The following is a 17,681-nucleotide window of genomic DNA, read 5'->3' as shown; positions in this document are numbered from 1 at the left end:
ATTTACAGATCTCTTGAAAGATCCATAAGAAATGACACCCAAACGAAAGCTTCTACTCTAATCTTGTAGCATTGAATACAACAATTTAATTTTGTGGAAGAAGAAGTTGTTCAGTTGTTTATGAGCAAGCCATTTTGTAGTTAACAGTTATGATGTTTGTTCTATAAAGCCAGTATTCTAAAACATTCACCTCTCACACAGTAAAGGGGGAACAAAAAGAACAGTGGTAGTGAGCAGTGGGCGTTGAGCGACAGAAGACACAACACCACAAACGAAAAAAAAAAAAAAAAAAAAATACTGAAAACGTCCAACCAACAATTGAGATTATTCAACTTTGATAGTCTATTTGAAAAACCGGTAACCATAACCATCACTCTTACTAAAACTGAATATCTAAATTGTGTTAAGTATGAGGTATGTTTTGATTTTGAGTTTGCTGTTGACTTGGTGAAGAGCAACAACCACCGCTATCTTTTCAATTGTAATACTCAATACCAAAAGACTGGGGTTTTATTTATTTTTAAATATACCAAAAAGTACTAACAGGACCAATTTGAAATTAGTGGAAAGTTTGTAAGAGCCTCTAAGTATCGTCATGTATTTGGACAACCAGCCAAGAAAGAGTTGTGTTATGAGAATTTGAGAATTACCAAAAATGCTTGGGATTCCAATATTATTCAAACCAATGGCAAGTACATTTCAGTTAATTGGGACTCTTCAGGGGGTGGTGCATTTGCTGTCATTCCTGTTGGTGAAACTGGGAAAGCTCCTGATACTGTTTCATTATTTAGAGGACACAAGGGTCCAGTCTTAGATACTGCTTTCAATCCATTCAATGAACAACAAGTTGCTAGTTGTTCTGATGACGGAGACATTTTACTCTGGCAAATCCCCGACGATTATTCGTTTCACAAATATCTTGATGAAGATGACAATATCAAAGATATCACCGAACCAATTAAAGTCTTGTCGGGTCACAAAAAGAAGGTTGGATTGATTGAATTCCATCCATGCGCGGCAAATGTGTTGGCCTCTACATCGTTAGATTATTCAGTTAAGATTTGGAATGTCGAAACCGGGAAAGATGAAATCACTTTGCAACATAACGATTTTGTCACGTCAATTTCATTCAATTACAACGGATCCTTATTGGCTACCTGTTCTAGAGATAAGAAATTGCGGATTTGGGACATTAGATCAGGGAAGATTATTTCCGAAGGATCTGGACATGCCGGAGCTAAACCATCGAGGGTTGCTTGGCTTGGAAATACCGATAGAATTATTACGACTGGGTTCTCTAGATATTCTGATCGTCAGATTGGTATTTGGGATGTTGAAAATATTGATAAGGGTCCAATTAATGGATTTTGGCAAGTTGATACTTCATCCGGTGTTTTGATCCCACATTTTGACGTGGAAACATCAATATTATATGTTGCCGGTAAGGGTGACGGAAATATTCGTTATTATGAATACATCAATGATGAATTGTTTGAGTTATCGGAATATACTTCGACTGACCCACAAAGAGGGTTTGCTGTAGCTCCTAAATATTCAGTTAATTTAAAAGAAAATGAAGTTACTAAAAGTTACAAGACAGTTTTAGATAACTCCATCGAGCCCGTTTCTTTTATTGTGCCAAGACGGGCAGAAGTGTTCCAAGCTGATATTTATCCAGATTGTCCTTCGACAGAGCCAGCGTTGACTGCTGGAGAATGGTTCTCTGGTAAAGAAGTGAATGGTCCATTGCTCATTACAATGGAATCGTTGTATAATGGTATCAAACCGGAAATCCATGAGTCCAAACCAGTAACCGTGGTAAATGAAGTCAAAAAAGAAGTTGAACAAAAGAAACAAGAGGAACTCAAATTAAAGAATGAAAAAAAGGCAGATAGTAAATCAACTACAACAGCAGCTACTAAACAACAAGAAACCGAATCTCCTAAAGAAGGAACACCAGGGAAGAATGTTGATGATTTATTGAAGACTTCAGGTCAAGTTAGTAGTTTGCTTAATAAAGTAGCTGAACAATCTGATGATGAAGATGATACCAACGAGGAAAACGGAAAAGATGAAGGGTGGGAGGAAGTAAAGAAACCATTAGCAAGGTCAGTATCCCCTTCTAAAATCGATAAAAAGGAAGAACCAAAGAAGGAAGAGCCAAAGAAGGAAGAGCCAAAGAAGGAAGAGCCAAAGAAAGTAACATCCCCAGTCACAAATGGCAAAACATCTAAACAAGAAAACCAACAAGATAGCAAATCAAATGAAGAAAAAGAATCAACTGCAAACAATGATTACAACACTATCGAAAAATTGGCTAGCATAGTAACTAAGTTAGAGTCGAAAGTATCAGAATTGACAGATGCTGGATTAGAAAAGGATAAAAAGTTGCAAGCTTTAGAAAAGAAAGTAGAAGAGTTATTAAAAAGATCAACAGCATAGTGGTTTCTTTTGGGGAGACATCCAATAGTCAAAGAGTATAACTAAATCATACTAAATTAACCTAAATTGTATTATTAGTGTTGTTTTAACTACAAATATACATTTTAACAAGAATTGAATATAGACCAAAACACGGAAAGAAGAAGAAACCCTGTTTTCACGAAAATCTCTCATCAAATTTCTGTCACAACAACGATAAGCAAAGATATTAATAATAATATGATATAAATTTTTCTAAAAAAAAAAAAATCACCTACAAATTAGATAGTTAAAACATATTGAGCACCAAAATAACGCGAGAAAGCATTTATCTTTAATCCTTCTTCAAATCATAGAACTTTCTAAATATTAATCCCATGAAATTATTGGAATCAAACGTGGCCATACCATCAAATAATTCAAATTGAGTTTTATTCTCATATTGCAATGCTAACAATTCATCTAAAGTTATGGTGTTAGTAGCACCAGGAATGTTCACCGTACCAGAGGCCACTTCAATAGTAAATTTACCAACTTGATGACAACTAAACATAAAATCTAACTTTGATGCTGTCGCAACATTGTTGGTAGTAGAAAAATCAATAAGGACCTTTTGATCCATCAATTTTTTGGCCAGGTATTTATATGAACCAAATTTAGGTAAACGATTATGTTTTCTCAATTCACGATGATAGAAATATTGCTTACTGAAAACAGGGATAACCATAATGTTAAATAGCTTTCTTTTCCAATTCTTATCATTTGATTTTGATTTTGATTGTAATTCCAATAATACAGATTCAACGTGTTTATTATAATTGTGCAATTGCGTTTTCAAGTAGTTTTCCTTGTCTGACAATTTCTTGATAGTTTTTTGAGAAACTTGTAATTGTTGCCAACGACATTGTCTTTGAGAATCCTTTGTTTTAATATCCATAGCTATTTGATTGAGCAAAGTTTGAAATGAGTTTTTCCGTGTCAACTCTCCCATTGATTCTAGCTTAAGAATTATTTCCAAGCACATTTTTTTCAATTCATGGTAGGTTAAACTCGACAAGTCCCCTAATGATGTACTCGAATATGGTCTGGTAGAGGTCTTTTTACTGACTGTGTTAGCAGTCACACCCTTGCTGTTAAGGGACATATCTTGTTCAGCCTTTTCATTTTGAACGATTTCCTTAAATTTTTGTTCGTGACTTGGTTTGATTCCCGATATTAACAACTCCAATAAATCATTACCGTCATCTTCTTCTTGTACTCTAATGATATATAACAAGCACCGCTTGGCTTGTGTGAACAATGTTTTAGTTTTCGAATCAATCATAGATTCTTCTTGAGTGGTAGGGTTAAGGTTCAAAGTGATCGATGATAAATCGGTCAAAGTCAACATGTCTTGCGGGGAAATCAACAATTTTTCTACCTCAACACATGTTTTGTACAATTGATCATCATTGCCTGTTGTAATAATATCAACATTTTGCAAAATGGATTTCTCCAACTGAATCAACGAGTTTACACTAATAGCCAATTTAGGTCTCTGGTGTGTCACAAGATCATCATAATCATGTAACTCATATACAGTTTCAATTTCACCCACGTTGATAATTGCCTGGCTAATAATAGATTTAACTGTGTCAACACTTGCCATAATGTATTCGTTCAATGGCTTCAAAAAATTGTCATTGAATGGTTTCATTGAAAACAATTGCAACATAACCCGGTACAAGTATCGCAAATTGTCTTTGCCTTTAGCTTTCTGGGTATCATTATCACCAGTTAAAATTCCATAGTTCTCTGGTACTTGCAAAATAGACCCAAGATAATGCTTAACAAATATAACCCCAGCGACAGCTAAATGTTGTTGGTCGGATTTATCGGGGAACTTTCTTTGAGCACACAAGTAACCTTGACGACAAATCAATTTCACATGATCTGGGATTTGCGACAAAGTTTTATTTCCAGAAGCATTTTTTTGCAACATTGAAAGTAAATCGCTACAAGCTTCTCTCAATGACATTAAATTGCCCACAAATTTCTTACTAACTTCTGGTAATTGAATAGCTGCTTGTGGTGAAATATCACGCGATTTATCACTACGACCATAAACTTTCATCTCATGATCAATAATTTGATTGTAAATTCTGATTGGATCCGATTCAAAATCCACTTGTTCATTGTCAACAATTCGTATAACAAACTTCCCCAAAATGGCCTTCAAATGCTGTCTCTGGAATGTATGATTATTGAAATTAGTAAAGAAATCTATCCAGTTTGTCAAATGCAACTTGGTGATGTCACCCAAATTGTTCGAGTTAGCTGTATCATTTTGCATTAACTGAATCATAAGCTTGACTAAAAAATACTCTTCACGAGAATGATAAGTAATAGATGAATCTCTTACTGGAAATAATTGAATTACCGACTGGAACAAATCTTGACTCGATTTTGTTTGGTTTTTACTGTATGGAATTGAATTAAACAATTTTGTCAAATAAATTGGATTGGTTTGAATGAAATAAAACAATGTTTGCCATAATTCAATTTTCTTCTTCAATGATTTATTCAATCGTTCTAAATTTTTCACATTTTCCACAATAGGTTTGAAAGTTTTACCCTTTGTTGGTTTGAGGAACTCCTCAATGCTGATTTTATTCTTGTCCAATAATCCAAGCTTCATATCAAGTTGTTCAATTTGGCTTTCATACTCTTCATTGGCTTTACACTTTTCAATAATCAAATCTTTCAAATCTGATAGTGTCATTTCGTCTTGGAAATCACGCTCGTTGTTTGACAATAAAGGAGCAAACCTTCTAATAACCTTGAGGGAAGGGTTTTTACTAGTTATCAACTGTTTGTAAGCATTCTGGGCAAAAATACGTTGCAATATTGCCTGTGCTTTGACTACTTGCTTAATGTGTTTTTGATAGTAGTCACTGAACTTATAAATCAGTCCTCTCATCAACTTCCCACGAGCGATGGATTGCAAAGTGATCACACTGTCAATCTGATCAAATATATCACTAAGTGTGACTTCTTTGGTGTAACGGGAAAGAACTCCTCTGAATAAAGTTTGAACTGGTATGATGGAAGATTTTTCATATTTTAATAACTCTGATTTTTGACTATTAAATTTCTTACGGAAATTGTCGCCTCTAATTTTGGCAAAAAGTTGATTCAATATCCCGTCTTCATAAATTAATGCCACCAAAACACTGTTGCATAATTTTGTTCTTGCAACCCCTCCACGAGCAATGCTTTGCAACTCTATCAATCTACGTTTATTGGAACGAACTTTGGAAAGCTTCGTGTAAAGGTCTTCAATAACAGCATTTCTCCTAATGATTGATTGGATTTTAATAATTTCAGTTTCGTCAATGGCGTTGGATCTAGAGAATCGATGATACAATTGGCTTCGTGCAATCGACTGTAATTCAATAAGTGATGGTAATATTTCGCCTTTATGAGAAATGATTTTGTTTGATTTGGAATAAATTGATTTCATTCTGACCAATGATTGGAAATCAATGATTTGAGGAGTGAAGTTCTCCAATCTGTTGGTAACGTATCTTTTCCAATCTCTCGTAAGTTTACCTCTAATCATACTTTGTAATTCGACCGTCTCGACATCATTGGTGATAGAAGTGAAATTGGGTTTTTTGTTAGCAACAAATTTTCTCCTAATTATTGATTGCAATTCAATAATCTCAAAACTATACAACTTCAATTCATCTCGATGTTTATGAACGGTTTTGCAACGGGCTTTATTACCACGTATTATTGAAAAAAGAGTGGTAAACTCATCTTGGTAGGATTTTAATAAGATCCTATCCACAAACATCAAATACCTGAAAACAGCTCCTCTAGCCAACGACTGAAACTTTATAATGTTGGGGAGGTGGCTCTCCAACTCTGGGGTATAGTAATCAGAATCTCTATGAGATAGATCAATTATTGGCAGCTTGATTTTGAATTCAAGCAGCTGTGATGATGGGGAAAGCATTTCTAATTTTGCACTTGAGGTTGAAGGAGGGGCCAAATCCACATGGTCAGTAAATGGATTGTCCTTGTCAATTTTGAAAAGTTCAGTAGAGTCTTGTGGTTTATCTTCAGCAGATTCCAACTGTTGTGGTCTTTTTAATGGAGATGGTATTTTTTTAACTGGTGAGGTGACTTTATCCATAAATGCAGCAGTGGCACTTGTAGTACCACTATTATTATTTTTGCTACTATCACTTTTCCCTTCACCAGTGTCAGCACTAGAAAAGTTTGGTAATGGAGAATTAACTAGTGCCCGGTTGGCAGTTCGAATGTCATCATCACTGAAATCAGCTTTGCCTACCAAATTGTTCATTTGAGGATACAGGGGGTCTTGTTTATGCAAAATATAACTCAAGGCATGCAAGCAAAACCACACTTTAGGGACATTTTTTGCATCGTATAAATCGGTTAATTCAAATCGAAACAAATCTGGCATATTGAAAAAATCCAACAATTGGAAAAATCGATTGATATTTTCGGTATGCTTGAATTGAAGTTTACTATCATTCATAAATACCAGTTTCGAAGTGGGCAAAACAACATTAGCTAATTTAGCAAGGTGGATTCCGTTTCGAATATAAGATATTAATTGAGAGGCGGATTGACTGATTTGCTCTTGCAAGACCAGTTGTAACCATTGTTTGATTGCTTCAATTCGGCATAAATATTCATAGCCAGGGGAGCTTTTGGAAGCATTTTTTGCTGGAGAGGATGATGATGATGGGGTGCCGAACTTTTGGTTTGATTGTTTTGATGGGGTATGAATATTGGATTGGGTATTAAATTTTGTTGGTGATTTGTTTAAGATGTCTTTATAGTTTTTGTTGGCCCAACTGGGAGTTTCATCAGATGTGATTTCAACGAAGTGGGTTCTCTTAGTTGGTGAGGTTCCATTACTTGAGCTAGTTGATTTGAACGAGGAGACAGTAGCAGAAGGGGACTCAAATTTCGTTCTTAATAGTGATGTTGCCGAACCTTTCGAGATTGAAGTAGAAGTCTCTGGTTTACTTGGTGTAATGTTCAAAGCTCTTGCCAATGCATCCAAATCTTGACTATTATTGTCAAGACTTTTCCTATTAAATTTTGTTGGGGAGTTTATTTTATTACTCGGCTGTAGAACATTAGATGTGGTGGTAGTGGTGGTATCAGTCTCTTCAAGGGAGCTTAGATACCTAGCTGCTATATTACCAATCGCCATTATTTGTTGAAGAAAATTGAAGCGATGTTAGATGAATGAATGGTAAGACAAAAAAAAAAAAAAAAAGAAAACTAGATGTAAAATGAAACTAAATTTATACGAAACCAATTTGTTTCTTTTTGATGATAATTTATAGTTGTAAAAAACACCAAAACTGTTTTGTTTGTATTTAAGTTTGAATTTGACGATAAAAAATGTATTCGACTATTATAAGAGCAAATTAGAATATATAAAGAAAGAAAGAAGGATAATAATAAAGAATCAAATCTTTACCAACTGTGACAATAAACAAAATAAAAAAATCTTTAGTGTGTGTGTGTCCGTCCCTCTTGGTTTTTCTTTCTTTCTCAGTGATTGTTGATTGTTTACATTTTCGCCCAATTTGTACTAAATCACTAACAAACTATCTGAAACAAAGCAAAAGAAAGTACAAAGCATGTACCGCGCATATATACATCTTTCCTGACTTGGTAGCAACAGCTTTTCCTAATTTACTCAATGGAGACTTGTAATAATAATAATAATAATAATAATAATACTTTATTAACTTATATAGTTCAATATAGGAACACTACCACATACAATTTGTTTTGCTAGTGCAGTGATTATTATTTTGACAAAACCTCAACTGAAGTGTGCAAAAGCTGAAAGTAAAGAACTGATTCTCATATGTTCCCAATTGTATGACATAAATCAATCTGCCTTCTGAATCCTCTTTTTCCTTTATCTTCTTCTTCCCAGTTATAATTACATACTATCCTTCCATTTCTTTCAACTGCTGTTGGTAAGCATCTTCTAAAAACTGTACTGTTTTGTTATATTTTTCAAACTCAATTTTCAAACTTGGTAAATTTTTGTTTGTTTCATTCAACAATTGTAGATGGTCAGTATAATTCTGATTGATCTGTGGAAAGTCCATACTCTCAATGATTTTTTCAAATCCGTCATCATTATTGACTTGTTGTTCCTTTTGATATTCTTGACTTTGTTGTTCGATCATGCTTATGATTTCTGAAACTTCACCATCTGTTTGTTTAATAATGTCACTGTACACTTCGCTTGCCTGCTTAGGCAAATCTCGTCGTAATTTGGTCACATCAACAGTTTCTTGTTCAAATTCTTGGAAGATTTTCCTCAATTTCAATGTTATTTCGGAATCTATTTTCTCAACATTTTCTAATGTTTTCAAAGATAAAATATCATGAATCAGAACGTTTTGCAAATCTAGCCCATCAGCCAATATAGAGTACTTGGAATTATCAAAAGTATTAATTAAAAACTCTTCTAGTATCGTAGAAACTTGCTCTTTTAAAGGATCATTCTGTGCTGCCGGTAGATGAAGATTCAATTTTGCCATGATGGCCTGTAGTATATTATTAAACACGTATTGAAAGTCTTGTTTTGATAAATCAATTTTCTCGTAATCACTTTGAAAATCCATTATTGCTATAAATATTTCTTGGTACTATTTGGTGTTAGCTTGTTTTGAAATGAAAAGAACTAATATTGTCATAAAGTGTAGTCTATCTATTTATTGATTTGTAGTTTATTGTTGGTGTTGTGGGTTTGTTCCCAAAAGCAAGTTGCACTGAAAAGAGAGAGAGAAAAAAATGAGGTCGTGTACAACTAACCAAAAAAAGTACTAATTTTACTACCAACTGGCTATCAATCGAAAGCACGAAAAAATTCTGTTGATTGTTGAATGAAACTTCAATCTACATTCTCTCAAATACAAACCTTTTAAAATACTGGATAAATTATCACTACCACCAACCACACCAATCACTTGACCCTGTCACATAAATACATTTTTTACCGCACAATCATTATTTATTGATAACCTGTTAGGACTAATAATAGCTCAACTTTTCATTTCCCTTGTGCATTAATTTCATTCATCCATCAAATATGTCAGAAACATTGGGAGACGAATATTACCCATCATTTGCCCCATTTTTAGGATTTGCTGGCTGTGCTGCTGCCATGATGTTATCCTGTGCAGGAGCTGCTATAGGTACAGCAAAATCAGGAATTGGTATTGCCGGTATTGGTACTTTTAAACCAGAATTGATTATGAAATCATTGATTCCCGTGGTCATGTCGGGTATTTTGTCAGTGTATGGATTAGTAGTTTCAGTATTGATTGCTGGTGGATTATCGCCACAAGAGAATTATTCATTATTCAATGGATGCATGCATTTAGCCTGTGGGTTAGCTGTGGGGTTTGCTTGTCTTGCCTCAGGTTATGCCATTGGAATTGTTGGTGACGAAGGGGTGAGACAATTTATGCACCAACCCCGTTTATTTGTTGGAATTGTGTTGATATTAATTTTCGCTGAAGTCTTGGGATTATATGGAATGATTATTGCCTTGATTTTGAATACTAAGGGGAGTGGTTAATGAGATCTTGTTTTTTTATTGTAAATAATATTACTCTGTTTCATTATGTTATACTATTTGCATCAACGAACTTAAAAATAAATAAAGTCTTTTTGAAAAGCTATAGAGAAAAGTTACAAAGGTTTTATTCTACCAAAGAATTTAAATATTATATATACATACATATATATATCTGCTACTTTTACATCTTTTTAATCTGTTTCCATTTTATCATCTTCTGGTTGAGGCTGTGGTTGGTTTGAGTCTGGTTGGGCTACTTCTGGTTGTTTTACTTCTGGTTGGGATGATTCACCTGCACTTTCTTGACCAATAGTAACTCGTCCATAATCATCAATGTATTGATCAGCATTTTCTTCCAAATATTGCACTGATCTATCAGAATCCAAAAACAACATATATGCCCGCTTGATATCTTGTAGATCGACAGCATTGTTTTTCTTTTTCAAGGCAATTTGTTGTGATACCGAAATCAAATTAGCGGCATACCTCAAGCTGGTTTCTTGCCCAATTTTAGTCAACAAAGCCAATGCATCGCCTGATAATTCCACTTCTTCTTCAGTTGCTCTTATGGATAAAATGGTTCTAATTTCGTCAGCAGTATAAGATGTGGTATGAATAGTTATTGATCTATCCAATAAATCCATAGGCATACCATGTGGTGATTTATAATCAGTGCCTCTAATACGAGAAACGCCTCTATTGGTGGCCATAATAACAATAGGAGAAAATTCATCTTCTAATGCTCGATTGATAAATGAAAAACATTCAATATCTAACATGTGAACCTCATCGATAAACAAAACCCCAGGAACAATTTCGGCCTTACCTTCTTCCTTCCACTCGGCAACTTTGGTATTAATTTGGTCACGTACTTCTGGTCTAATTTCACCAGTATCCCCAGAAAACAATGCCAAGAACCCTTGTTGTCTAGAATTTATAACATCAATTTCGTGCAAAGAAATAGTGTGGACAACTTCCTTTCTTTTCTGTAATTCGCCTTCAGGACATTGAACAAACTTGGTTTCTGGTCCCATGGCATCATAATCTCTGGCTCTGGTAAATGATCTTCCCAATTTAGTGATTTTACCCGATGCCTTATCAATGGAGATGACATCACCAGCTAAAACTTTTTCTTTGGTTAATCCTTCGATCATCTTATTACCCAATTCATAAATGGTTTCCATATCGGTGGTTTTAATAGTCAATTTCCCTTGCTTGTGACCACCAGTGATTGTTCTATCGATCTGAATTTCGACGACTTCCCCTTCAATGATTTCCGTTTCTTCCTTTATTTTGATTCCAATTGATTTACGGAAAGCTTGGGTTAATGCCTCAGTTTTCGATAATTCTAATGAAAAAACTTCTGAAGCTGCTAAAGCAGTGAATGGCACTTGATTACCCAAGCTCTGTGATAACCCCATAGCGATGGCAGTTTTACCAGTCGATGGAGGTCCAGCAATTAACACTGCTCTTCCAGCAATTTTCCCGGCTTCAACCATTTTTAAAATGACTCCAGCTGCTTTACGGGCAGATAATTGACCAACCATTCCTTGAGCGTTTTCCTTCGGTTGTAAATTATCATCCAATCCTAGTCCTGATATATGAGAATGTGCGGCAATTAATGATAAGCCAGTGACATCTGTGGTGGTAGTTGTCACTTTAGTAGTGGTAATAGTATTTGTTGCCATGGTGATCAAGCAATATTGGTTATAGTTCTAGATGTATGTCTTTCTTAACAGCAAATTAAATCGACGTTAGGTGTGAAATTTGATGGGTTAAACCATTTCTAATTTGAGAATTGTTTTTGTTTCTATTTCGCTCTGCAAGTTTTTTTTTTTTTTTCTTTCCTGGAATTTTTCACTGAACAAGTGTGCACGACCGATGTTCTAACAAATGGTGTTCTCAAAGGACGAATATGGCCAATATGAAGCTGTACAGGAGGTTCTTAAGAGGACAATATAAAGCAAAATTGATTTGGTACCCAAGAATATAGATTGAATTGTGTGTATTATTTGGTAGATGGAGAGGATATTTTGTAGTTACTTTGAAGAGAGCTTTACTAGCTAGCTGGAGAGGAAGAGATAAAACAAAAACCCATTGGTAGCCGATTAGAATAAAGGGAATTATCCATCAAGAGTTGCATGAAAGAACAATGTAAAGCGTAAGATAAACACAACTGGTTTCTTTATTCCAATAGTAATGAATATCCTATGACGTGAGTTGTGAATGACAGGGTCACGTGGAGAAGAAAACTAAAATCATCTCAATCCATCCTATCATTGATGCGTCATCTGATTTAACAAATTAGTACGAAAAAACCTACAAAATTTATTAAAAAATAATGAAAAAAAAAAAAAAAAAAAAGAAATTATTTCGAACTCAATACACTCTACTTCAGACAATCAAAGTCTTAGGGTCTAATCAAATTGATTCTTGTAAACAGAGGCGAGTTAGTCTTGCAAGAGTTTGAGCTGGACTAGTTCTTGTGGTGGTAGAAAGAGGAAGATAGACGGCGCGTGTGTGCGTGCTAACCTCAACTACCCTGGGGCGAACAAAGAAGTACAAGAGAGGGATGACTATTGTCCGAGTTTATTTTTTTTTAGGTTCAAATTATTTTCAGCTTTTCTAATCTTGTATACTTGAAACTCCGGTAACCAATAAGGATGTAAGTGACATCTCCTCTCTCTCTCTCATTCAACAAGATATGATGTCATTATTGATTTCTAATTTCTTAACTATATAAGATACTAGTACTGATAGACCTTTTAAATTATTTGGGATTTCCAACAAAACAACAGTAATAAAAAATATGAATTGGATGATGAGATCATTCAGTATTTAGTTGAAAGTCCTCTCTACTGGTGATGGTGGTAGTAGTGGTGATGGTAGTGGTGCGTGGTACAAAAAGTTTTCTAATCTCTTTGTCGTCCATCCGTCAGGTGGTGCAAAAAATAAATCTCAATACTAAAAAAAAAGACCTCAACCAACAATAGTTACCAGAAGTCCGCATACATATTTCATAACTACATCATACATATCATACATACAATACCAACACACACACACATATATATATATATAACATATTGCAATTCACATTTTATAACTTTGCTGACTCAATTTTTCGTTTCCTTTTTTTGAATTTCCAAAATTTTTTTTCCTTTTTAAACAAAAGAGATTTATCCCCCCTCCTCCTCCTCCTCCAGTTATTTTTTTTTTAAAACAAGAATTTATATATATATATCTACCACAATTGAATCTTCATACCAATAACAATCACTATGATTTCAATTGTTAATGGTACTTCCACACTTTCATTGGTTGCTGGTAGTAAGCAAACATTAGATCAAGCAATCAATTTTTATACCAACATACTTGGGTTGTCCGTCCATTCAGAGCAAAATGACTGGACGTATTTATCAAACGACGACAATAAAATGATTGTCAAGATAAAATTAGACTCCAAATCTGGATTATCTCTCGATCAAGTCAGTGATAGAAGAACAGAGATTATTTCCAAATTAAATGTTATTGATTGGAGATCGTTAGATACCACCAGTGTCTTGAAAGTTGAAAATTTAGTTGCTTTAATTGAAACTTTAACCACATTTAATTACACTTTACAAATCACCCCTAATGAATTGTACCCTAATGAAGTCTATTGTGTGGACCCATTGGGCTACATTATTGGGTTTACTGCTTGTGATGAACCATTAACCCTTGTTCCACCATTACAGAAATCCCACCCAAAACCAGGGTTGGTTTCCAACTTGATGTCAAAATCAGGTTCCCAATCAAGAAACATTGAAGAAACTAAAGCCGTGAGAAGAAATATCGCTGTCATGACTTCTGGTGGGGATTCTCAAGGTATGAATGCTGCCGTTAGAGCCGTTGTTAGAGCCACGATTTTCCATGGAAGTAAGGCCTTTGCTGTCCAAGAAGGTTACGCTGGTTTAGTCAAAGGTGGCCCCGAATACATTAAGGAAATGAACTGGCAAGACGTCAGAGGTTTCCTTGCTGAAGGGGGTACCAATATTGGTACTGCCAGATGTATGGAATTTAAGGAACGTTGGGGTAGATTGAAAGGGTGTAAGAATTTGATTGATGCTGGAATCGATGGGTTGATTGTGTGTGGTGGTGACGGGTCTTTAACCGGTGCCGATTTATTCAGACACGAATGGCCTTCATTGATTCAAGAATTAAAAGATAAAGGTGAAATCACCAATGAACAATTTGAGAGACACAAACACTTGTACATTTGTGGTATGGTGGGTTCCATTGATAATGATATGGCCATGACTGACGCAACAATTGGTGGTTACTCAGCATTAGAAAGAATTTGTCGTGCTATTGATTACATTGATGCCACAGCCAACTCCCATTCGCGTGCCTTTGTTGTTGAAGTCATGGGTAGACATTGTGGTTGGTTAGCCTTGATGGCCGGTATTGCTACCAGTGCTGATTATATTTTCATTCCAGAAAAACCTGCTTCCTCAAAGGATTGGGAAGATCAAATGTGCGACATTGTTGGTAAACATAGAGCTCAAGGTAAAAGAAAGACCATTGTTATTGTTGCTGAAGGGGCTATTACTTCTGATTTGAAACCAATCACATCTGATCAAGTTAAAGATGTTTTAGTCGACCGATTAGGTTTGGACACCAGAATCACCGTGTTGGGACATGTTCAAAGAGGTGGTACTGCTGTGGCTTTTGATAGGACCTTAGCTACTTTGCAAGGGGTTGAAGCAGTTAAAGCCATTTTGGAATTAACTCCCGATGTTCCATCTCCATTGATCGCCATTGATGAAAATAAGATTTGTCGTCGTCCATTGGTTGAAGCTGTCAGAATCACCAAATCCGTGGCTTCAGCTATCGAAGCTAAGGATTTCGAAAAAGCAATGTCTTTAAGAGATCACGAATTCAAAGAACATTTGGCTAATTTCATGGCCATGAATACTGCCAATCACGAAAAACCAACTTTGCCTCTTGAAAAACGTAAGAAGATTGCCATTATTAACATAGGTGCTCCCGCTGGTGGTATGAATTCTGCTGTTTATGCTATGGCTACTTATTGTATGTCTCGTGGTCACACTCCATATGCTATTCACAATGGGTTTGCTGGTTTAGCAAGACACGAATCAGTTAAACTGATTGAATGGATTGACATTGAAGGATGGAATAGTATTGGGGGATCAGAAATTGGTACCAACAGACAAACCCCTGAAGAAACTGACATTGGTATGATTGCCCATTATTTTGAAAAATACCAGTTTGACGGGTTAATTATTGTTGGAGGTTTTGAAGCATTTGTTTCTTTAGAGCAATTGGAAAAATCAAGAGCTATGTATCCATCTTTCAGAATTCCTATGGTTTTAATCCCTGCCACCATTTCGAATAATGTTCCTGGTACCGAATATTCTTTAGGGTCCGATACTTGTTTGAATTCATTAATGGAATATTGTGACATTGTTAAACAATCAGCATCAGCCACCAGAGGTACCGCATTCATTATTGATGTTCAAGGAGGTAATTCTGGATACATTGCCACGTTTGCATCATTAATCAGTGGGGCACAAGCATCCTACGTTCCAGAAGAAGGTATTTCATTACAGCAGTTGGAAATGGACATCAATTCGTTGAGAGAAGCATTTGCTGTGGAACAAGGAATGACAAAGAGTGGTAAATTGATCATCAAGTCGAGTAATGCATCTAAAGTACTAACCCCAAACACATTGGCAGACATATTCAATGATGAATGTCATGGAGACTTTGACACCAAAACCGCTATTCCAGGACATGTTCAACAAGGTGGATTGCCTTCACCAATAGATAGAAGCAGAGGTGATAGATTTGCCATTAGAGCTGTTCAATTCATTGAGGATCACTGTGACGTTTTGACTCCATACAGATACGAATTGGATTTCCCTGTTGATGACAAGAAGATCTTAAACACAGCTGCTGTATTAGGTATTAAGTCTTCCCGTTTGAAATTCACTTCTATCAGACATTTGTTTGATTTCGAAACTGAATTAGGCAGAAGAATGCCAAAGACCATTTACTGGAACTCTATTAGAGATATTGCTGATCAATTAGTCGGTCGAACAAGACTTGATAAGCCATAAAGAAAACAGAGTTGGGTGTATGATAACGAATTTATAGTTTTTATATTGTAAAATAATAAGATTTTTGTTTTATTTACATGTACGTGGCTTCCCATGCGTACGTGCGTGTCTAATGCTAGATTTATTTGCTGTTTTTAGATACACAAGAAAGGTTCCATCAAGAAGCTGGATTTTTATCCATTCTTGCCAGAATTAGGATACAATTTCCTGGTTTCAAATAACTCCTTCCTATCACACTTCTTACAGTTACCCGGATAGCCTGCACATAACTATACTGTATTAAATTTTAAAAGTTGTCGTGTGCCATTACCAAACTGAAATTTTTTTTTTCTTCCTCATTTCCTTTGTTTGTTAGTTTTTCTCATCACCCACTCTAACCAATCCTTTGCGGACTAAAATTTTTTCTTCCACAAATTTTTTTTTTTTTCAATTTATTCCCTTCCTCTTTTTCCTTTCAAATCAAGGTACCATTTTATTACCAAACTAGACACCATGCCTATGCAAAAAGAATTCAGAACCTCTGCTTACCACTCCCGTTTCCAAACTCCTTTCCGTAGAAGACAAGAAGGTAAAACCGACTACTACCAAAGAAAGAGATTAGTCACTCAACACAAGGCTAAATACAACTCACCAAAATACAGATTGGTTGTTAGATTCACCAACAAGGATATCATTGCCCAAATTGTCAGTGCCCACATTACTGGTGATGTTGTTTTCACTGCTGCTTATGCCCACGAATTACCAAGATACGGTATCAAATACGGTTTGACCAATTGGTCTGCTGCTTATGCCGTTGGTTTATTAGTTGCCAGAAGAGCTTTGCAAAAATTAGGTTTGGATGAAACTTACACTGGTGTTGAAGAAGTTGAAGGTGAATTTGAATTGACTGAAGCCGTTGAAGACGGTCCAAGACCATTCAAAGTCTTTTTGGACATTGGTTTACAAAGAACCACCACTGGTGCTAGAGTCTTTGGTGTTTTGAAAGGTGCTTCCGATGGTGGTTTGTACGTTCCACACTCACCAAACAGATTCCCAGGTTGGGATATCGAAGCTGAAGAATTGGATGCTGAATTATTGAGAAAATACATCTTTGGTGGTCATGTTGCTGAATACATGGAAGAATTATTGGATGATGATGAAGAAAAATACAAATCCATCTTCAAAAACTACATTGAAGAAGAAATTGAAAGTGAAGATGTTGAAGAAATCTACGCTAACGCTCACGAAGCCATTAGAGCTGACCCAGCTTTCAAACCAACTGAAAAGAAATTCACCAAAGAACAATACAAGGCTGAATCTAAGAAATACAGACAACAAAAATTGACTAATGCTGAAAGAAAAGCTAAAGTTGCTAAGAAGATTGCTGAATTCAAAGCTCAACAAGAATAAATTATAAAATTGTGCTAAATATCAAAAGAGTGTATGTATAGATAAGTAATATCTTTTTGTGCTTCTTTATTTTTAATATAATTTGTTTTATTCTTTATCCCACCTACTTATTC

General features: G+C 35.3%; 7 protein-coding genes across 7 annotated transcripts; 4 read left to right on the top strand and 3 right to left on the bottom strand. All coding sequences in view use genetic code 12, as the record gives it.

Annotated features, from left to right (window-relative positions):
• Positions 1–409: 409 nt before the first annotated feature.
• Positions 410–2,442, top strand: CD36_71680 (coronin-like protein, putative; the record flags this gene model as incomplete). Its single annotated transcript, XM_002421341.1, has 2 exons — positions 410–414; positions 564–2,442. The coding sequence occupies 2 exons, from the start codon at positions 410–412 to the stop codon at positions 2,440–2,442; spliced, it is 1,884 nt and encodes a 627-aa protein (XP_002421386.1).
• A 313-nt stretch (positions 2,443–2,755) lies between these two features.
• Positions 2,756–7,657, bottom strand: CD36_71670 (Ras GTPase-activating-like protein, IQGAP family member, putative; the record flags this gene model as incomplete). The annotated part of the gene is made up of 1 exon (XM_002421340.1): positions 2,756–7,657. One exon carries the CDS (start codon positions 7,655–7,657, stop codon positions 2,756–2,758), a length of 4,902 nt encoding a protein of 1,633 aa, XP_002421385.1.
• A 754-nt stretch (positions 7,658–8,411) lies between these two features.
• On the bottom strand, positions 8,412–9,098 carry CD36_71660 (kinetochore complex subunit, putative; the record flags this gene model as incomplete). The annotated part of the gene is made up of 1 exon (XM_002421339.1): positions 8,412–9,098. One exon carries the CDS (start codon positions 9,096–9,098, stop codon positions 8,412–8,414), a length of 687 nt encoding a protein of 228 aa, XP_002421384.1.
• Positions 9,099–9,565: 467 nt separating this feature from the next.
• On the top strand, positions 9,566–10,057 carry CD36_71650 (proteolipid protein, putative; the record flags this gene model as incomplete). Its single annotated transcript, XM_002421338.1, has 1 exon — positions 9,566–10,057. The coding sequence occupies one exon, from the start codon at positions 9,566–9,568 to the stop codon at positions 10,055–10,057; it is 492 nt and encodes a 163-aa protein (XP_002421383.1).
• A 191-nt stretch (positions 10,058–10,248) lies between these two features.
• CD36_71640 (chromatin remodeling complexes component, putative) lies at positions 10,249–11,745 on the bottom strand (the record flags this gene model as incomplete). The annotated part of the gene is made up of 1 exon (XM_002421337.1): positions 10,249–11,745. One exon carries the CDS (start codon positions 11,743–11,745, stop codon positions 10,249–10,251), a length of 1,497 nt encoding a protein of 498 aa, XP_002421382.1.
• A 1,593-nt stretch (positions 11,746–13,338) lies between these two features.
• Positions 13,339–16,179, top strand: CD36_71630 (6-phosphofructokinase beta subunit, putative; the record flags this gene model as incomplete). Its single annotated transcript, XM_002421336.1, has 1 exon — positions 13,339–16,179. One exon carries the CDS (start codon positions 13,339–13,341, stop codon positions 16,177–16,179), a length of 2,841 nt encoding a protein of 946 aa, XP_002421381.1.
• A 492-nt stretch (positions 16,180–16,671) lies between these two features.
• CD36_71620 (60S ribosomal protein L5) lies at positions 16,672–17,568 on the top strand (the record flags this gene model as incomplete). The annotated part of the gene is made up of 1 exon (XM_002421335.1): positions 16,672–17,568. The coding sequence occupies one exon, from the start codon at positions 16,672–16,674 to the stop codon at positions 17,566–17,568; it is 897 nt and encodes a 298-aa protein (XP_002421380.1).
• Positions 17,569–17,681: the final 113 nt, after the last annotated feature.

The sequence above is a fragment of the Candida dubliniensis genome, chromosome 7, assembly GCF_000026945.1.
Source record: "Candida dubliniensis CD36 chromosome 7, complete sequence".
Classification (NCBI taxonomy): domain Eukaryota; kingdom Fungi; phylum Ascomycota; class Pichiomycetes; order Serinales; family Debaryomycetaceae; genus Candida; species Candida dubliniensis.
This window is presented reverse-complemented; position numbering and strand designations above follow the sequence as displayed.